This window comes from Manacus vitellinus, unplaced genomic scaffold (assembly GCF_001715985.3).
Source record: "Manacus vitellinus isolate BGI_N305 unplaced genomic scaffold, ASM171598v3 scaffold_31_pilon, whole genome shotgun sequence".
Lineage (NCBI taxonomy): Eukaryota > Metazoa > Chordata > Aves > Passeriformes > Pipridae > Manacus > Manacus vitellinus.
The window spans coordinates 2010195-2027635 of record NW_021940379.1 but is presented as its reverse complement, the minus strand read 5'-3'; the positions used below and the strand labels follow the sequence as shown (position 1 = coordinate 2027635).

Sequence of the window (17441 nt, the reverse complement as noted above, 5' to 3'; positions counted from 1 at the left end):
ATGACCAAATACAAAAAACCACACAGAAAACGAGTCAGATCTGCAAAGTGCTGAGCCCACGCTGTATCTCAAACCTCTGAACACCAAGACAAAAACACAAGGGAAAGTTATGACCCCTCCTAAACATCCCCCCAGAACAGCCAAAACTTCTTTACTGAAAAAACTATTTATTTGTTTAACATAAAATATCTAATGTGGACTTCAACCATCCAGGACCAGGAACCAAAGAAGTATTTTACAACAAGCTTGATATACACCAAGTTTTTCAACATTAAAAGGTAAATCCAGCTTAGAAACTGTACATTCAGACACAGGAAACATTCAATGCTCTTTCGGCAAGAAGTTTGGAATAACAAATCATTCCATCAAAGCTCACTTGGAGAATTCTTTTCCCACGCCAGCTTGGCACGTTCATGACTTGGACAGTTGGCAAATCTGAATCCCAAAATTCTGTCTGAATTCCAAGTGATCTCACTGAACAGTTTGAAATGAAGCAGTTACAGGAATTCCTTCATCAGTGAAAAATACTCAGTGAGGAAAACAATCTTTGGAAGCTGATTTTCTACATAAATGGTGCTGCCTTATTGACAAAATCGGTTTGTGGTTGTTTAGAGGTGTTGTGTGTCCACCCAAATGGTCTCAGTTTTACAGTGAACAAGCTCAAATATCCTTCTGTTCTTAATTATATGCAAATACCTGCAAATCCTGAATTTCAGCTCTGTTTCTCTGGCTGAATTCAGAGGATCAGCTGTAGTGGGCTCCTGTCTCCTTCTACTCAGCTCATCCAAAGGCCACAGATATGCACAGTAGTTCTCCCAGACTTCAGTGAGCTTCGGATCAAGCTTTAGGCATCACTTAAATCAAAGACCCAGCAGGACCAACCGTGGTATTTATATCATTAAACACATTTTTAGTGCAGAATTCGTAAAAGGTGAAAAGCAAAAATGCCTTTAACTGTTGTTTTTTCACACTGTAAATGTCACAGGCTAAAAGTGACCTATTCAACAGCATCAAAAGTTTGCATTCCCTATAAATCTTCAATGAGAAATAGTTTATCTGTAGGATCCAGGTGTGCATGAACAGATAAATTTTCCCTAAAACTCTCTGAAGGCTGTTGCAATTCTTCAAAACTGTTGAACAGTGGCCTAAGAACTGAAGTGAAATGTGACCATTAACATGGAAAAGCAGCGTTTTAACTAAAGGTAATGAATAACTCCTGGGCTGGGAGGTGGGTTCCTGCAGCCAGGGCTGTCCTGCACTTGGATTCTGACACCTCTAACCAGGCTCAGCTCCAGAGGCCCCCCCGTTCTGGGGTTCACACCCACTGGGAATAGCTCAGGGAGAGTGGCACAGGAGCACCTGGGAGAGTGACCCAACCCCAGCCTGGCAGAAGGGGGTGAACACAAAGGAGTTGTGGGTGTTGCCAGTGCCATGAGAGCCCTTCTGTTTACTGGGATCAACTGGAGCCTGAGCTCACAGGACACAGGGTCAGGGGGGACAGAGAGAACCAACCCCATTGGACACCCACATCATCCCAGGGATCCCCTGGGAGATGAATTCATTTCTGTGTAGCTGGGAAAAGCCAACTTTGCCTGTTTACACCAACCACTCCCGGAATCTTCCACCGAGCCACCAGTGGGGACTGGATGGACACTCTGGTGCCTTGGCAAACTGTGCCTGTTCCCAGAGAACACACCCACACACACAACACCAACAACCTCTTTGGCCTTCTTCCTTAGCCTGAGTTTCCTCAGGTTTTTTAAGGAATTATCCACTTCTGTTTTCCCTCCAGTCTCTGAACAACGAGCCTGACACATGGTGGAGCATCACACAGTGCTGGGAGACCCCCAGTGACAGCTGAGCCCAACAGTGTTCACTTGTACTGCCCCCAAACATGGGCTCAGTGACCTATTCCTGCCCCCAGGAACAGGACCTGCTTCCCAGGATACCTAAAATATTCAACTGTGCAAAAATGTGCTGCACATTTACCTGTGTTTATGTGAGACACCTGATCAGACAGACTATGAAAACACATCCCAGGACGAGCACAGAGTCCATCTCCCTCACATTTCGTTGTGTTCCATAATTTGGAATCCTGAAAATACACTGGGAACTGGAGGAGGCACGTCTCAGATCCTCACACATTCCCATAGGCTCTGCAATGGGATTTCCTGCCCAGTGACAGGTTTCTGAGCTTGTCCTCACCTGAACTCCATGGCATTCCCTGACAAGAATAGCACCATCACCTCAAGGAGCTGCACCTGAGGGAGGGATGTTCCTCATCCAGGGGTCATTGCAGTTTGGCTCTTCCTGTGACTTTTGTTCCTTTTATGTCACAATTCCAGCTACATTCCTTTGTCACCAGTCAATGTACAATCAGCAGCTCTGGAGAAGTCCTGCCCAGCTGTCAGGAGGCCACCTTTTTTGGGGAGACACTTGGAAGCAGCTCCATCCCAACAGCAGCTCTTCCAACTCAGATTCTGGCTACACTGTGGGAAGGTGCTCAGGTAAACGGAGCAGGGGCACACCTGGATCCATGGACAGAACCACAGCAGTGAGCACCTCCCCACACCAAGCAAGACAGAGAGCTCAAGGTTTCTGGCAATGTCAGAGAACTCAAATTCTGCTACAAATCATGAGGATTTAAAAGCTGGACTTGATGATCTTGGAGGTCTTTTCCAACCTTAATGATTCTATGATTTATATTTGTGATATAAGGTTTCAGCTCTGCAGCAAATACCACCCTCAGGGTTCCAACTACCTGCTGGGATGGGAGAAACATTCAGGAATTCATTTCCAAGCAATCCTTCCCAGTTAAATCTCCAGGAACAGAACCCACAACCAGGGGAACTGCAAAGGTTGGTTTGCCACAACCACATTTTGTTGTGTTTTTGATGGTTAAAAGTGCAAGGCAGGCATGTAATTTCTAGTGTAGTGTGTGGAACCCACCCTGTGCAGGGCCAGGGACACAATAAATATCAACCTCTTGTTTTTAGGCTCAAGAGTTCAGTATTTAGTTACAGCTGATGCTGGGCTGCAGTCACTTGGTGATTTGCTTGGCACGGGACGTTTGAAGCTGAAGAGCTGACCATGCAAGCACAACAGAGAAACACCCTTCCTGCTAAACTCCAGAGGATGTCTGGATTAAATCCCTCTCCATACAGATGGAAAGTTTCTATGAGTGTGAGCAAAGAGCAGCAGAGACACAATTTGCTGAGGTTCACCCCCAGATTCCTGCAGTTTGACACGTGACGTTGGCAGTGACGAGGCTCAGCTTTCGATGCTTCAGGCTCGGAGGTTTTGTGAGAAATCTTGCTCCAGTCATTCATTCTTTCCATGTGCCATCACTCCTGTGATTCCCCTGGGGAGTGAGATCCTCTCCCCACCATCTCCTGGCCCCATTCCTTGTGGCTGGACTCCTGGAGGCCACGGCCCTTCGTCTCGATGGGCAGGAAGCAGGAGGCCAGGGCGGCCAGGAGGCAGCAGCCGCTGTAAACCACCAGGGTCAGGTACACTGAGGATTCCAACATCACCTGCAGGAAACAGGCAGGAAAGGAACACAGGACCTCAGCAGGGAAACAAATATGGATACTGATGTAGTAGTAGAAATTTTAATTACAGCACTGGAAAAAAGATTAACAGCTTATAAGAAGGAAGGGGAGGGCGTTCTGTATGGGCAGATAGCAGCAGGACAAGGGATAATGATTTAAACTCTCAGAGGGCGGGGTGAGATGGGATATTGGGAAGAAATTCTTCCCTGTGAGGGTAATGAGGCCCTGGCATAGGTTGCCCAGAGGAGCTGTGACTGCCCCATCCCTGGGAGTGTTCAAGGCCAGGTTGGACGGGGCTTGGATCAATCTGGTCTGGTGGAAGGAAAAGCAGGTTCTCCGTGACCTTCACAGAATTATGGAATTGTTAAAGTTGGAAGAGACCTCCCAGATCATTGAGTCCAACCTTCCTTCAGCCTCAGAGTAAAAGGGATTTTACCTGTGCAATGAAGGGGGTTATGAGGGCTCCCACTCTTGCCATTCCACTGCATGTTCCCAGGCCCAAAGCACGTGTGGCTGTGGGATAAACCTGGGGAGAAAACATCAGCCCATTAATGCCAGTAGGAAATTCTCTTCCTTTCACTCCTAAATCAGTGGAAATGAATAAGTGCTGCCACAGCACGTTCTGTTAGACAATGACAATGAGATCTACAACTCAAATCTTGGCTGGAGTCCGTTGTGAACAGGTCATCAAAATTACTTTCCCCCCCATGTTCTCACTCCTCATAAATATTCTCATCACAAAAACAACCCCCTTACCTCAGGAGTGTAAACATAAGCAGCCTGAAATCCTCCTGAAATAAAGGCTCTTGCAATGAAGAGCAGCACAGTCAGAACATTCCTGGGAGAAGAAAGAGGAGAGCAGAGTTTGGGATTGTTTGGTAAAATCACTGGGGGTTCACTTGGAGACAAGTGCAATAAAGATGCTAAATTTATTAGAATCATTTCTTTTGGCTTTTTTAATGAACCCTTTGCATTTTTTCTGGACCTTTTAATATAATGATGATGGCAAAGAATCTGCATTCCCACAATCCCACAAATTTTCTAAATTTCTAACTGAGAGCTGGGGCCTAGAGAAATAAAAATGATACCCATGAGAAGGAAATGAGAGTCCACCTTTCCTGTTCAAAAGACACGAACCCAATTACCACCTGGATATGTGCAATTTTATAAGGTTCCTTAATACAAGGTTTCTGTGAGGTTTTGGAAAGTTCCTGGAAGGGTTTAAATTTAAAAGTGCCCAATGATTACATCCTACCCAGACTTAAACTCTTATTTTTCCCTTTGGATTGCTCTGTCCACCAGATTATAGTAAAGGATTTCTTCTCTCCTGCTTCTTCTAGTTTCCTTACAAACTCTGGTGAGAAAACCCAAACCCAGCCTTAATCCTTTCTCCAGCTGAGCACGACCATCCCATGGCTTTTCAAACCACCACTTCCAGTTCTCCTGCCTCAGTCAAGAGAGAACATGGATCAAATTGATATTCCAGTTGTTCCCTGTGTTGTACCCACCTTCCAACACAGAGGAACAGCAGGAGGCTGCAAAATGAGAAGACAAGGAAGGACAGGGCCATGGTTTTCTTGCGGCCGATCCGGTCGATGATCCAGAGTGTCACCAACACCCCTGTGGAAGAGACCAGGGGAGTGTTGGGAACTGAGCAATGGGGGAGGATGGAGCAGTTTTTAACAGTCTGGGTTGTTCAGATTTGAGATTTTTGTCTCTCTTTCAAATACTTTGCTGCTGTAGGAGTGAACAATCCACTTTGCCATCCCTTAACCACTGATTAATCCAGTGGTTCCTCAGGCGAAAGCCAGAAATGCCTGACTGTGGCTCACTGGAGTAACCTCTGACCATTGTTCCCTGCTCATCTTCCCATTGCTGCATCTAAGGGCTCTTTAGAAGTTGGTATTTTCTTTCCGTTATTTAGATGGCATTAGGACAGTCAGACCAGTTCCATTTCTGGTCCCAGAGCCCCCTCCCATCACCCTGAGCAGGGAAGAACTGGTGCTTCCCATTGCCACTTACCAGGGAATTCTGACAGGGTTGTCCAGAGCAGGTCTGTGTAATCCTCCTCTGTCAGATACTCACAGGTCAGGCTGCACTTTGCTTTAACTTCCTGCCTTCTGCTGGATACTGGGGAAAAAGGAAAAAAAAAAGTCAAATATTTCATATATTGTAAGTAATCTCTTCTCTGTTTACACTCCTGGTGTGTGTTTATCACTCTGACTGCTGAAATTTAGGAAGGGCTGCACTGAAAGGACTGGCACTGATTCACTGTACCCACCACCCTTTAAAAATACTTCTGGAAATTCATCTATGGATAGAAATGCAAGTGATTCTGCCCCTTGGATTTAATTGGTTTTCCTCCTCTGAATGCCTAATGTGTTGCTTGGATGGAATCCACAGTCAGAGAGGCCATTCCAGAGTAATTCCAGGTGATTTTACCTGGAAGGCAGAGCTGACACTGAGCAGCTTTATAATGTTTTCTGTGGCAGGTTTCACACCACTCTCACAATGAAAACTTCCACCTCCTTATCACCTGAACAGCCTTAGTTATTTTTTGCTCCAGGGCTCAGGACAGAATTAACCTCAGAAATTCAGTTTCTCCCCACATAAACTGGGATACCAACACTTCCTATGCTCTGAGAACACTGAATAATCCCGTGTCCTTGTAAAGCCCAGTGTTTTCAAGGGCTGCATCCTCCTCTGGGGAGGAAATCAGATTTAGACCCCTCAAATCCTTGATCACTGCTGTGCAACTCTGGGATCTGGGTCTGCTCCCAACACTCCCCCTCCTCTTTCTGTGATTTTCCAACTTCCAGGCAGTTTTCCCTAATTACAACTGTACTGAACACAATCATCCCTCCCCTGGGGAGTCAGACTTTTCAAACCTCTTCTTAACGCTGTCAAAGCACCTTTTTTTTTCCTCCCTCCAAAAATCTGCAACAAAAAGGACAATGACTTCCTCCCATTATCTTTTTTTCTCAGCAGGTTTTCCCATCTGGAGAACCCAGGAGCTCCAGAGCAGCAGCTTCTCTCTCTCAGAACTAATTAGCTCTGTCAAATCTGCAAACTTATATTTATTCAACCACTTTTTTTTCTCAAGAAGAACAGATAACAGGTCTCCCTTGAAGGTTGTCTTGCTGTTTTACACTTTGAGTTCAAAACCACTGCAGGATCTCTCTACCCTGTGCAGGAGATGAGGAACAGTCTATAAAAATGTTTAAAATAAACTTAAAACTCAGCCACATTCCTTCCCAAACCAACAGCAGAAGGTGATCTAATAAAAGATATTCCACCAATTTTAACAGGGTATATTTAAGAAGAAAATATGGATTAGTACTCACTGCTGCAAACATCTCCTGCTTGGAAGAACTCTGTAGTTAATAAAACTAACCCATAATATGAAAAGGCATTGGAAAACCTGCAAGGAAGCAAATGAGAGAGGAATTCTCAGCTGGTCAAACTGAGATTAAACAACATGAATCAAAACTGAACCCACTGTGGGAGGAGATGCACTAAGTCCTACCTCAAAGCAATTTCCTACCAGCATTTAGCAATTAAAGAGCAATTTAATTGGGAATGAGGGTGATTGGGTGGTTTAATGAATTACAAATCAATACACGTTGGGGTTTTGGGTTTTGTTGGGGGTTTTTTGAAGAGGAAGTTGCTGTATTTGAGTAACACTGTAAAATACCTTCAATAAAAAGCACTTAGAGTTGTGCTGGCACTGAAGCTTTGTGTTCCCTCTTACCATATAAACCAGAGCAACAACGTGGTCCATCTGAAATGGGGGGTGAAAAGGTCCTTCATTTTTCCTCGGTCTTCCTGTTGAAAACAAGCAGAAATCAGATGATCAGGGAACTCAGGGGTCCTGGGCTGGAGGATGCAGAGTGGCAAGAATCCCAAACTCCCAGAATCGGTTGGGTTGGAAGGGACCTTGAAGATCACCCAGTCTCACCCCTGCCAAAGACAGTTAAAGTGTCAAAGTCCTTCTTGTCTCATAAATTCAGATCTGAGAATTCCCATCTGAGCTCTTCAGCCTCAGGGCTCGATTTTCTTTAATAACAAGGCCTTGGAGTGAGGTTAAATAACACTAATGCCCACTTTAAAGGTGCTTTTCACTTTCAAACTGAGAACATAACTCTTCCTCACTGTGAAAGAGGAAGCATATGATCATCCTGTATTTCTTATTACTAGTTGAGGCATTAAAATCAAACAGAACATTGATTATTTGCTAATAAACCACACATCACCTTGGCACAGTTCCACTGTATCCCACATTATTGAGGTGCCTGGACTTACCTGTCTGGAAATGACCAGTTTTCCCAGAGGCATTGGAGCTCCATTTTCTGTTGCTATCCTCTTCAAAGTGGCAAGTGCTTTCTCCTGGTTCCCAGACAACACATCATACCTGGCACTCTCTGGCAGCCACTGAGGGAACAAAGCAGGTCACACACACAGGGATGTCACAAACAGCAAGAAACATGCTGGCATTTTCCTTGGGGGAAATCCCAGTGACTCCAGCACAAGGAAGGATTACAGAACTAATCTTTAAGAATTCAGAGAATCATCTCATCAGGCTTTAAAAATGACAACCCCCCATTTTTCCCCATAAACTCAGAACTCCAGAATTCTTTCTCTTCAGTTCCCTTGGGTTTATCCTTGAGAAATGTTGGACATTTGTGCCAGTTCTTTCCATTACTCCTTCCCTGTAGGTATGGCAAAGCATCCAGGGCAAAAAACATTCCAAAATTCATATTTTTAAGCTCCTTTTAATTTCAAACAAGGTTGGGAGCACCTGTATAACTGGAGGGATTCCTGAAAAACTAAGGAATAATAAAAGCTGCTAAACCACCTCTCAAGGACATTTATCTATGAGGAGATTGAGTGATTGGAAAATATATCACCCAATAAATAATAAAATATATCACTGAAGCTCAGGGTTAAATCATACACATCTTATTTTGGAATCTGATCTGGACTCTGCACATTTTACTCCTGTTTTGGGTGAATTTTTAAGTGGAAAGTGATTCTAAAATCTAAAGAGCATCTGGGAAGTATCAACCACTTTTGATAAAATGTTGATTCCCCTGCACTGGGTTGAAACAAAGTCATTAAACTGGAGAGGGTTCCAGGCCTGATTTCCCAAAATTCCAGCCACCATTGTCCTCCAGCAATTAGAGACACACAAACACAGCTCTCCCTGGAATGGTTTTAGCTGCACCCTGTGGAAACAGCATTTTTGCATTATTGGAGATATTTCACAGAAGACACCAACAGAGAGCTCAAAGCTGCCATGATTTCCTTCAGCTGGGTCACAGAATGGGGAGGAGAAGTGGGAATGGAGGGAACACATATTAATTCTTGGAGGAAATACCTACAAAGCACAGGCCAGCGAAGAGCAGGAGCGGGAGGGCAGAGAGGATGAGGAGCCAGCGCCAGCCCAGCGTGGGCATCACCAGCACTGCCAGGAGCACCTCAAACACAGTCCCAAGGGCCCAAAACACCTGGGGAAAGGAAAAGCAATAGTCATAGGTGAGGATATGAGTGTTCCTAAGGTCTCCTTCTTTGCAGCATTCCAGGATGTGCTCTCCAGGGATGGCTGGAGGGAGAAATGCCAGAGACATTTCAGGTCTGCACCTGTGTGGGAATAGAGCCCAGACACTTTTGGGGGATTTGTTTAAAGGTTATAGGGGTGAAAACATTTATTTACCAGCCTTCCAGTGCCTAGAGAGGGCTTACAGGAAGGCAAGGTATGGACTTTTCACAAGGGCCTGGAGTAAGAGGACAAGGAGGATGACCTTAGGCTGAAGGAAGGGAGATTTAGATGGGATTTTGGGAAGAAATTCCTCCCTGTGAGAGTGGTGAGGCCCTGGCACAGGTTGCCCAGAGAATCTGTGGCTGGCCCATTCCTGGAAGAAGTGATGCAGCCAAGTAACAGTTCTGGCCCTGACCTTCCAATCATCTATCAAAGGGCTGTGAATTTTGCCTTAAAATATTCATAGGGTGAAATTCTGCTCTCTGTGACTTTGACACATTTGGATGAAGACGTGGAGCTGAATTTAGCCCTGGATTTATGGACCAGTCATTCCTCCAAATCCATTACTGAGCTGTAGATGAATTTCACCATGGAATTACAGACACCCAGTGTCCCTCCTGTGCTCAGAGCAGTCAGTGTCCATCTCTGGATGGAAGTTAATTTGCAAAAAGGCAAATTCAACACAAAGAGTGGAGTGTGACGTGGAAACTTTCTGTCTTTTGGATATGAGCTGGTACCAGATAACTCAGCTCCACACTGACGTGGACAGGCAAAGGAGGCCTGACTGCAGCTCTGGGGGGGATTTCCAGGCAGGAGGATGGAAGGGATGTAACAAACAGTAGGATTTGTCCTTCCAAGGATCAGCACACACTGCTCACCTCTATTAATAAAATGCACTTTGCTCTGGCTTTCATTGGAAGGAACTCAGCATATAAAGTTACTCTGCAAAGAGAGAACAGAGAAAAAATGTCATGTTAGCACAGTGAGAAAAATGCCACATCAGCACAAAGACAGAAGTTCAAACATTCCCTTTGGCTTTTAATTAAATTGCCAAACCCAGAGGAGTAACTCAAACCCCTTCCTGTCCCCCAGAGCCAGTCAGGCTGACACTGGGGCAGACTCTCCTTTCTACACCAGAACCAACCTATCACCACTGCAACAGAGGACACAATTTGCTCTTCTCATGTGATTTTGTGACCCCGTAGTTGTCTAAATGATGTTTTCACAGCCCTGCTCTGGGCCAGGCCTTGTATCTGTTATTTCCAGTGTGGTCCATCAGAATCCAACACAAACTCTTGATGGGGAAAGTTTTTCTTCAGGGCTTTACAACTGGCTCAGAGAATTTCACATCAGTCTCCTCTGCCAGGGTTCAATTCTACAAGAGGGGAAGACTTTCAAGGTCTGATCATGTTACTGGTACAAAATAATTTGCATTCTTTTATTGTGGGATTCCAAAAGAAAACACTGAGCTCTGCAGAGGCTTTGTTCCATGATTGTGCCAAAGGGAGATGGCACAGCTTCTCTGGGAGTGTTTCCTGGGGATGAAGGCAGGGCCAGCAGCCAGTCAAGGCTCCCTCATCTTCTTCAAACTGTCTGCTCAGGCTTGTCTTTGCTGCTTTGCTCCTGCTCTGTTTGCATTCCATTGACTCAGCCTGTTTCTGCCTCTAAACTCCTCAGGCTTCCTTTGAGGTTTGTATCAAAATTCCTGCTAACTTAAGGAACAGTGGATTGATTTATGAGGAGCTGCCCAGGAAGCAAAGTACAAAGTCATTGAAGTACAAAGTTACACAACATTATATCAAAGCAGGGATTTAGAGGAGAAGGAAAATCACATCTTGAAATGTAGGAGCTGATAAGTGACCCCAACGTAAGGACATGGAATTGTTGGAGCAAGTCCAGGGGAGGCCACGAGGCTGATAAGAGGACTGGAGCACCTTCCCTATGGAGACAGGCTGGGAGAGCTGGGGCTGTTCAACCTGGAGAAGAGAGGGTTGTGTGGAGACCTCAGAGCACCTTCCAGTGTCTGAAGGGGCTCCAGGAGAGCTGTAGAGGGACTGTTCATCAGGAACTGCAGTGACAGGACAAGGGGGAATGGGTTCAGACTTTTTAGGTGAGATATAGGGAAGAAATTTCTCCCTGTGAGGGTGGGGAGGCCCTGGCACAGGTTGCCCAGAGAAGCTGTGGCTGCCCCATCCCTGGAAGTGTCCAAGGCCAGGTAGGACGGGGCTTGGAGCAACCTGGTCTGGTAGAAGGTGTCCCTGCCCATGGCAGGGGGTGGGACTGGATGAGCTTTAAGATCCCTTCCAACCCAAACCCTCCTATTCCATAATGCTGTACAGAACTGTTTTCCTAAGAGAATACTCCACATCCCTGAACACTCCACACCCTTGCAGCTCTGGATGTTGGCTCTGTGAATGAACTTTCACATTCAGCATTAGACAGCATCTCTCAGACAATTCCCAGAGGAGGCCAGAGCTTCAGGTGCAGCTCTGTGCCTACACGTGCCACAGTCAGTTAATGGATTAGTGCTGGAGGTTTTTGTTTTAAAGGCACCTTTCAGAACAATCTCTCTCTCATAGCCATTAGAGAAGATGCAATTACAAAGATATTCCATTGAGATTCAGCCACTCACCTGTGGAGTTACACAGCCTGCTTAAGGATATTAGAAAGGAGCTACTCTTCCTACTTTGTGAAGAAGTCAATGAGCCATCAATCAAAGATAGACTCTGACTACTCCCAAATAGCACCTCCACAAGGCAAAATATCAATTATTGATAAGGACAAAAGGCAGAGAGAGAATGGCTGAACTCTTCTCTTTACATTCATAATTAAAAGCCTAGAGCAGAGTTAGTTGTTCCAGGTGGGAGATTTATGGATCCTTCTCTTCCGTGAATGGAACGACACAGCAATAGAGAAATATCCTGGTGCTGCCTTTTTCCTCTGAGCCATCACAGCACCTTCAGTGCTCCAAGCTGGGGCTGAGTGGGTTTGGAATTCCAGCTCAGGTTGAGACACAGAAGTTTAGGCTCTGGCTGAACAATAATCTGTGTGTTTAGACTCAGCAATCAGGGCTCAGCTCTGCCTCTGAATGCTGGTGTTTAGGTCATGACCTGTCTTGCAACAAGACCAAGGTTGGGGTCAGCTGAACAGAAACAACACTTCAATTGGACATAAACATTTTATAAAAAATGAATAGAAAAGAGGAATTTGGACTTGTGAATATTTACTTACGACTGAGGCACTCCTCCAATCCCAAATCCCACCAGGCCCCTCAGCACCAGGATCCAGCTGTACACAGGAGCAAACCCACTGAGGATCCCATAGTAGAGTGTCCATAACACGCTGATCTTCAGGCCCTGCATTGAACAGGAGTTAAAAAAGAGTTTCTACTGTAACACAAATTAACTAAGTACAAAACAGAGCTAAAAATTCCCTTTATTTCATGGGAGGTCAGTTCTGGATGTGCTTAGTTCTGCTTTGTGCCTGTGGACTCTGACATTTGTGACCATGGAATCCCAGAATGGGTTGGGTTGGAAAGGACCTTAAAGATCATCTCATTCCACCCCCTGCCATGGGCAGGGTCACCTCCCACTAGCCCAGGTTGCTCCAAGCCCCATCCAACCTGGCCTTGGACACTTGCAGGGATGGGGCAGCCACAGCTTCTCTGGGCAACCTGTGCCAGGGCCATCATGCACTAAAACATCCCCACTGCAGAAATATTGGGATAAATTCCAGTAGGAGCTACAGACTTACTGTTTTTCTCCCATACTGGTCTGAAATGTTTCCCCAGAGGGTGGAGCTGGACATCATTCCCACAAACACCACCTGTGAAACATCAAGAAAAAATTTTCCCCTTAAACACAAGACAAGTGAAAATCTCTGTGTGACAGCAAAGAGAACAAAACTTCCAAGGAAACCAGAAAATTTCAGCTCTAAAAACAGAGTGACAAATCCAGGGGGTCATGGAATGGTTTGAGTTGGAAGGGACCTTAGAGATCATCCAGTTCTCTCCGGCTTGGAGAGAGGAAGCAACAAGGTACCTCTCCAGTCAGCTTTGCCATTAAAATTCCATCCAGTGACAAACCAGTGTGGCACTGGATTAGGCACTCTGGTACACTTGTTTGCTCTCTCACAGCTTCCACTGCATCTGTGTCCAAGGGAGCTTAAATGTGAGGAGAGAGAAAGATTTTCAAGCAAGACAATCAAAAGCTACCAATCTTTATTTTCAATTAATCTAACGGTTTGAATTTTAGGATGAGTCTGAGTCAACTCATATACTTCCCTGGAAATTACATGAAACTTTGAGCCTGAAACTTCCTCGGTTCTCAGTGAGTTTCATGGCTTTTAAAAAAACCTCTCTAATCTTCCAAGCCAAAGGCAATCTGCAAAGGCCATGCAGAGATTTAACTTGGGGATACAAAGCATAATGTCAGGATAACACTGAGAGGAAAAGCCTCAGGGAACACAGGAGCTGTGGGTTGTTTTCCTACCGAGGTGAGCAGAGCCACCTGCCAGCTGGGCAATCGCCACTCACAGTGGAGCTGGGGAGCCAGGATGCTTAAAATCATCATTTCCATGGCATCTGCCATCTACAGGGGGAAAAGAGAGCAAAATAAACCACTGCCTGACAGTTAGAAGGACATAGGAGTCAATAAATACACCTTGTTGGAATTTCTGTGCCATTCCCACTCCGTGGTGGAGCAAACACAGCAACAGGTTCCCTTTTAAATTCATTTCTGGTTGTTGTGTTGAGTAACTAATTTCTGATTGTTGTGATCAGTAACTCTGGCACAGGGGATTCAAAGAGCCAAATCCAGAGTTACTGGGGGGTGATTCCAAGGAGTGACCCAGGCTCAGTCACTTCCACAGTGCAGATTCCAGGGATGAGCTTTCAGCTCCTTCACACATGGATTCAGTCAGAACTGTTTATTACCTTATAACTTATTCCCTCTCTCCCTTATAACTGGATTTGTATCAAATATGTTGGTAGATCATCTGTAGGCCAAATTCCACAGCTGATTTAGGATCTAAACCGTGGCACAGTCCAACCTTTTACATGGATCTGAAACAGCATTTGAAGTGGAGAATCAAACTGATTTTTCAAACCCTGACTTACAAGAATTTCAGAGACAAAGAAATCCACCGGTTGTTCATTACCCCCAAATAACAAGTTTGACTCCTTAGAATTCCTTATTTTAGAATTTCAAGTAAAATTCCTTCTTTGCTGTACATTTATCTGTTTGGAAACTCTCTGTCTCCATGATTTGAAATCCCTGAGGTTCTCTGGTGACCGTGCAATTGGTGCTGATCCCAAGTACTTGCCCAGGCTAATCCGGTGATGACAGAGAGCTTCCACTGGAACTTCCCAAATCCAATGGCTTCCACCGCATCTTCCACCATGAAAGTATCTGGAAAGAAAACAATTCCAGTGCAGGAGTGGATTCCTCCCCTAGTCAGACCCATCCTTTGGGAGAGCCTTTGCTGTGAGTACAGCTCCTAATTAACCAGGTAACCTGTTGAGATCTCAAATATATAACTCAGCTGCTTAGTTTTAATACAGTTCCTACTCAGGAAAATCCCTGTGTTCTTCAGGAACGGTGCTAAAATCAAAATAATTCAAATTATTCCTAGAATATTTCAATCCCATAGAGGTAAATCAATGTGGCACCAGCAAATCCAGCACATGTTCAGCCTCTCACTCCTGGGAGTGACTGCTCCAGCCACTGAACTGCAGCTTCTTCTGGGGAGAAATAAGAGCTGTGCAACAGCCCCCACCCAGCAATGCTGGAAGCTGCAGGGAATGTTTTATTGCAGGGAAGGTCAACCTGGAATTATTTAAATCAAGAATTTGTCCAAGACACACATATCTTAAAGCCTATTTCTATTCAGAATGCTGAGGGTTGTTTCCCACACAGTGCCATGACCTCATTACTTTGTTTCAGCTGAAGATGCTGAGATATCTCAATTCCTTTGCTCAAGTGCAAAAAAATGAACTGAACAAGAAAAGCACATTTTGATATTTGAGCTGTTCAAGTCTCACAGTTGTAACACTTCCAGCAGTTTAAAAAGGATGTTCCCCACAGAAAAGCTTTGTCTGGCTCAGAGCTGCCCATCCTCTCTCAGCAGAGCCCAAACCCGCAAACCAAGAGGAAATCAAACAAAATCCAGTGGATAAAACAGAGCAGAGATGTTCATAAATAAGATTAATAACATCCTACCAAATTGTCACCTGCCTTGTGTAAGACAAAGCCAATATTTCTCATCTCTCCCAAACCAGTGCTGCCTCCAGGCAGGGAACAGAGGCTGGGATGCCCATTCCTCCTGTCCCTCTTGTCCTCTAGGAAAGGAGAAGATGGGAACACTGCAGATTCATCTCAGCCTTGAAGGAGAGCCAGGTGTACCTGCTCCAGCAAACCTGGCAATGTTTTAGGAGCAGGATCAGTTCTAAGGCAACTAAGAAATAGTAGTGACTGGATCTACAACTCCTAAAAGAGTCTGTTACTGGGGATACAAAGCCAAACACATGGAGCATCCACACAGAGTGGGGTGATTAAACCAAGATTTCCAGATGTAACATATTTTGCCTATGTCGTTGTTTCCTGTTTTTCTCTGGGGGTCTTTCACTTTTCCAAACCCAGTGTATCCACCTCAGTTAGATAAAGAGGCCACACCTTTCCCCTGGCAGGAAAACCAGGGACCTACTCACCATCTGTGGGGTTGGCAAATTCCTTTGGCACTGCAGCTCCATCCTCCAGCTCCACAGGTTCTAGCTCTGTCCTGACCCCCTCAATCTGCACCTCGTGCTCTCCTGAAATTCCATCCTCATCCGACCTGGAGCTCTCCCCGGTGCGGCGAAATTTCACCACCCTGAAACCAGGAACAGGGATTAACACTTCCAAGGGCTATTCCAGGAGCTGGGCTTGGTTATCTGGGGCCCTAAAGATCATTTGGTCATCCCTCTGCCATGGGCAGGGACACCTTCCACTAGACCAGAGCTCCATCCAACCTGGCCTTGAACATTCCAGGGATGGAGCAGCCACAGCCTGTGCAGGTCCCTCTGTATCCGTCCCTTCCCTCCAGGATGTGACCCCATCACAGAGCTCAGTGTCACCTTGCTGAGGGTGTCCCTGATCCAGCTGGAGTTTCTGCATCTTCCCAACTGTAATTTTGGAGGTGATGGATTCTCAAAAAGGCAGAGACTGCCCTGAGAATCACAAATCTGAGCAGAAAACAACCTGCCCCATTCCTCAGTGCAGCAAATCAAAATATACATTTATCACTCAGGAATATATGAAACAAATGGACACAGATGAAGGAAAAAAAACCCAGGGATATTTTCTGTTCCAGACTTGCAAAATCCTCCACTGCTGGGATATCTCAGGGAGCTGCTGCATTTATTGGCAAGATCTCCCAGCACAAAACACCTGATTACACCTGCACTGGGAGGCACTTTGGAGCATATTCCTGAGTTCTGTTTTAGAAAATGGGAAAACCAGTCCAATAAAATAATGTCTGATTCCTTTTCCTGACAAGCTCAAGGCATCCTAACTAAGGATCTGGAAATAACTGGAGTTAGTGGCCATTTCCCAACTTATCAGGAGTGTTATGGGACAGTTTGCTCTGTCATTGACACGAGCTTATGAATATTTAACACAAACTTTAAACATTCATTCCCTGCCTTGCAGAGCCAAGGGTTTATAAATAGGAATATGTTGCAAAGCACCTGAGAACGGAGCACTGGGAGAAATGGGGTTGGTTTTAAAGGAAACACTTGGCATTGAGGGAAAGGGAAGGAAACCCCGGGGTTAAAGGCACAACGCTTTTATTACTTTTTTTTTTTTTTTTTTGTGCCCGGATCCAGCGACCACATCCCAAAGGCAAAGAGTTCCTGGCAAATATCAGCCTTTTCCTTGTGCAGCAGCGTTTGCCTCTCCAGAACCCCTGGGAATGTCGCTGGTCCTCCCCAAAAGCCCCTTTGCAGGGCAGGTTCTGCTCCGCAGTCGCTCCCGGCAGGAGGAGGAGGATGGGGAGGAAGAGCCTCCACAGCGTTATTTACAGATAACCCCCCTGCAAAGGCGATTCCTACCTTCCCTCTCCCAAAAGCCCTTGGCACTCGCACGGTTTTATCCCACCTCTCCTGATTTTTACCCCCATGCAAAGGAGAAACCCCCCCAAATCGACGGAATTTATGTAACGAACGGTTCCTGCATCCCTGGAGATGCTGAGCCCGGGCAGCACAGCGGGAAAATGGCCTGTTTCCCGCGGCCTAAGCCCCTTCCCGGCAGAATTCCCGTAAACCCGGCGGGATTCCCGCTGTCCCCGCGGGCGGAGGGGCAGGACCCCCCCCGGCT

The 17441-nt window shown here is 45.7% G+C and overlaps 2 protein-coding genes across 2 annotated transcripts in view; one reads left to right on the top strand and one right to left on the bottom strand.

The window, feature by feature from the left end:
• Nucleotides 1–1352: 1352 nt before the first annotated feature.
• SVOP (SV2 related protein) lies at nt 1353–16241 on the bottom strand. Its single transcript, XM_029961205.1, has 16 exons — nt 16202–16241; nt 15797–15982; nt 14413–14498; nt 13581–13679; nt 12844–12915; nt 12322–12446; nt 9969–10032; nt 8933–9058; nt 7854–7982; nt 7303–7376; nt 6896–6972; nt 5574–5681; nt 5060–5171; nt 4308–4389; nt 3988–4077; nt 1353–3533 (listed from the first exon to the last, which is right to left on the bottom strand). Exons 1-16 carry the CDS (start codon nt 16239–16241, stop codon nt 3345–3347), a joined length of 1659 nt encoding a protein of 552 aa, XP_029817065.1. The 3' UTR covers nt 1353–3344.
• A 796-nt stretch (nt 16242–17037) lies between these two features.
• Nucleotides 17038–17441, top strand: part of USP30 (ubiquitin specific peptidase 30) — a 13430-nt gene continuing 13026 nt past the window's right edge. The window contains exon 1 of the mRNA XM_029961204.1: nt 17038–17137. Coding sequence (XP_029817064.1) covers nt 17038–17137 — 100 coding nt within the window. The remainder of the gene's footprint in view (nt 17138–17441) is intronic.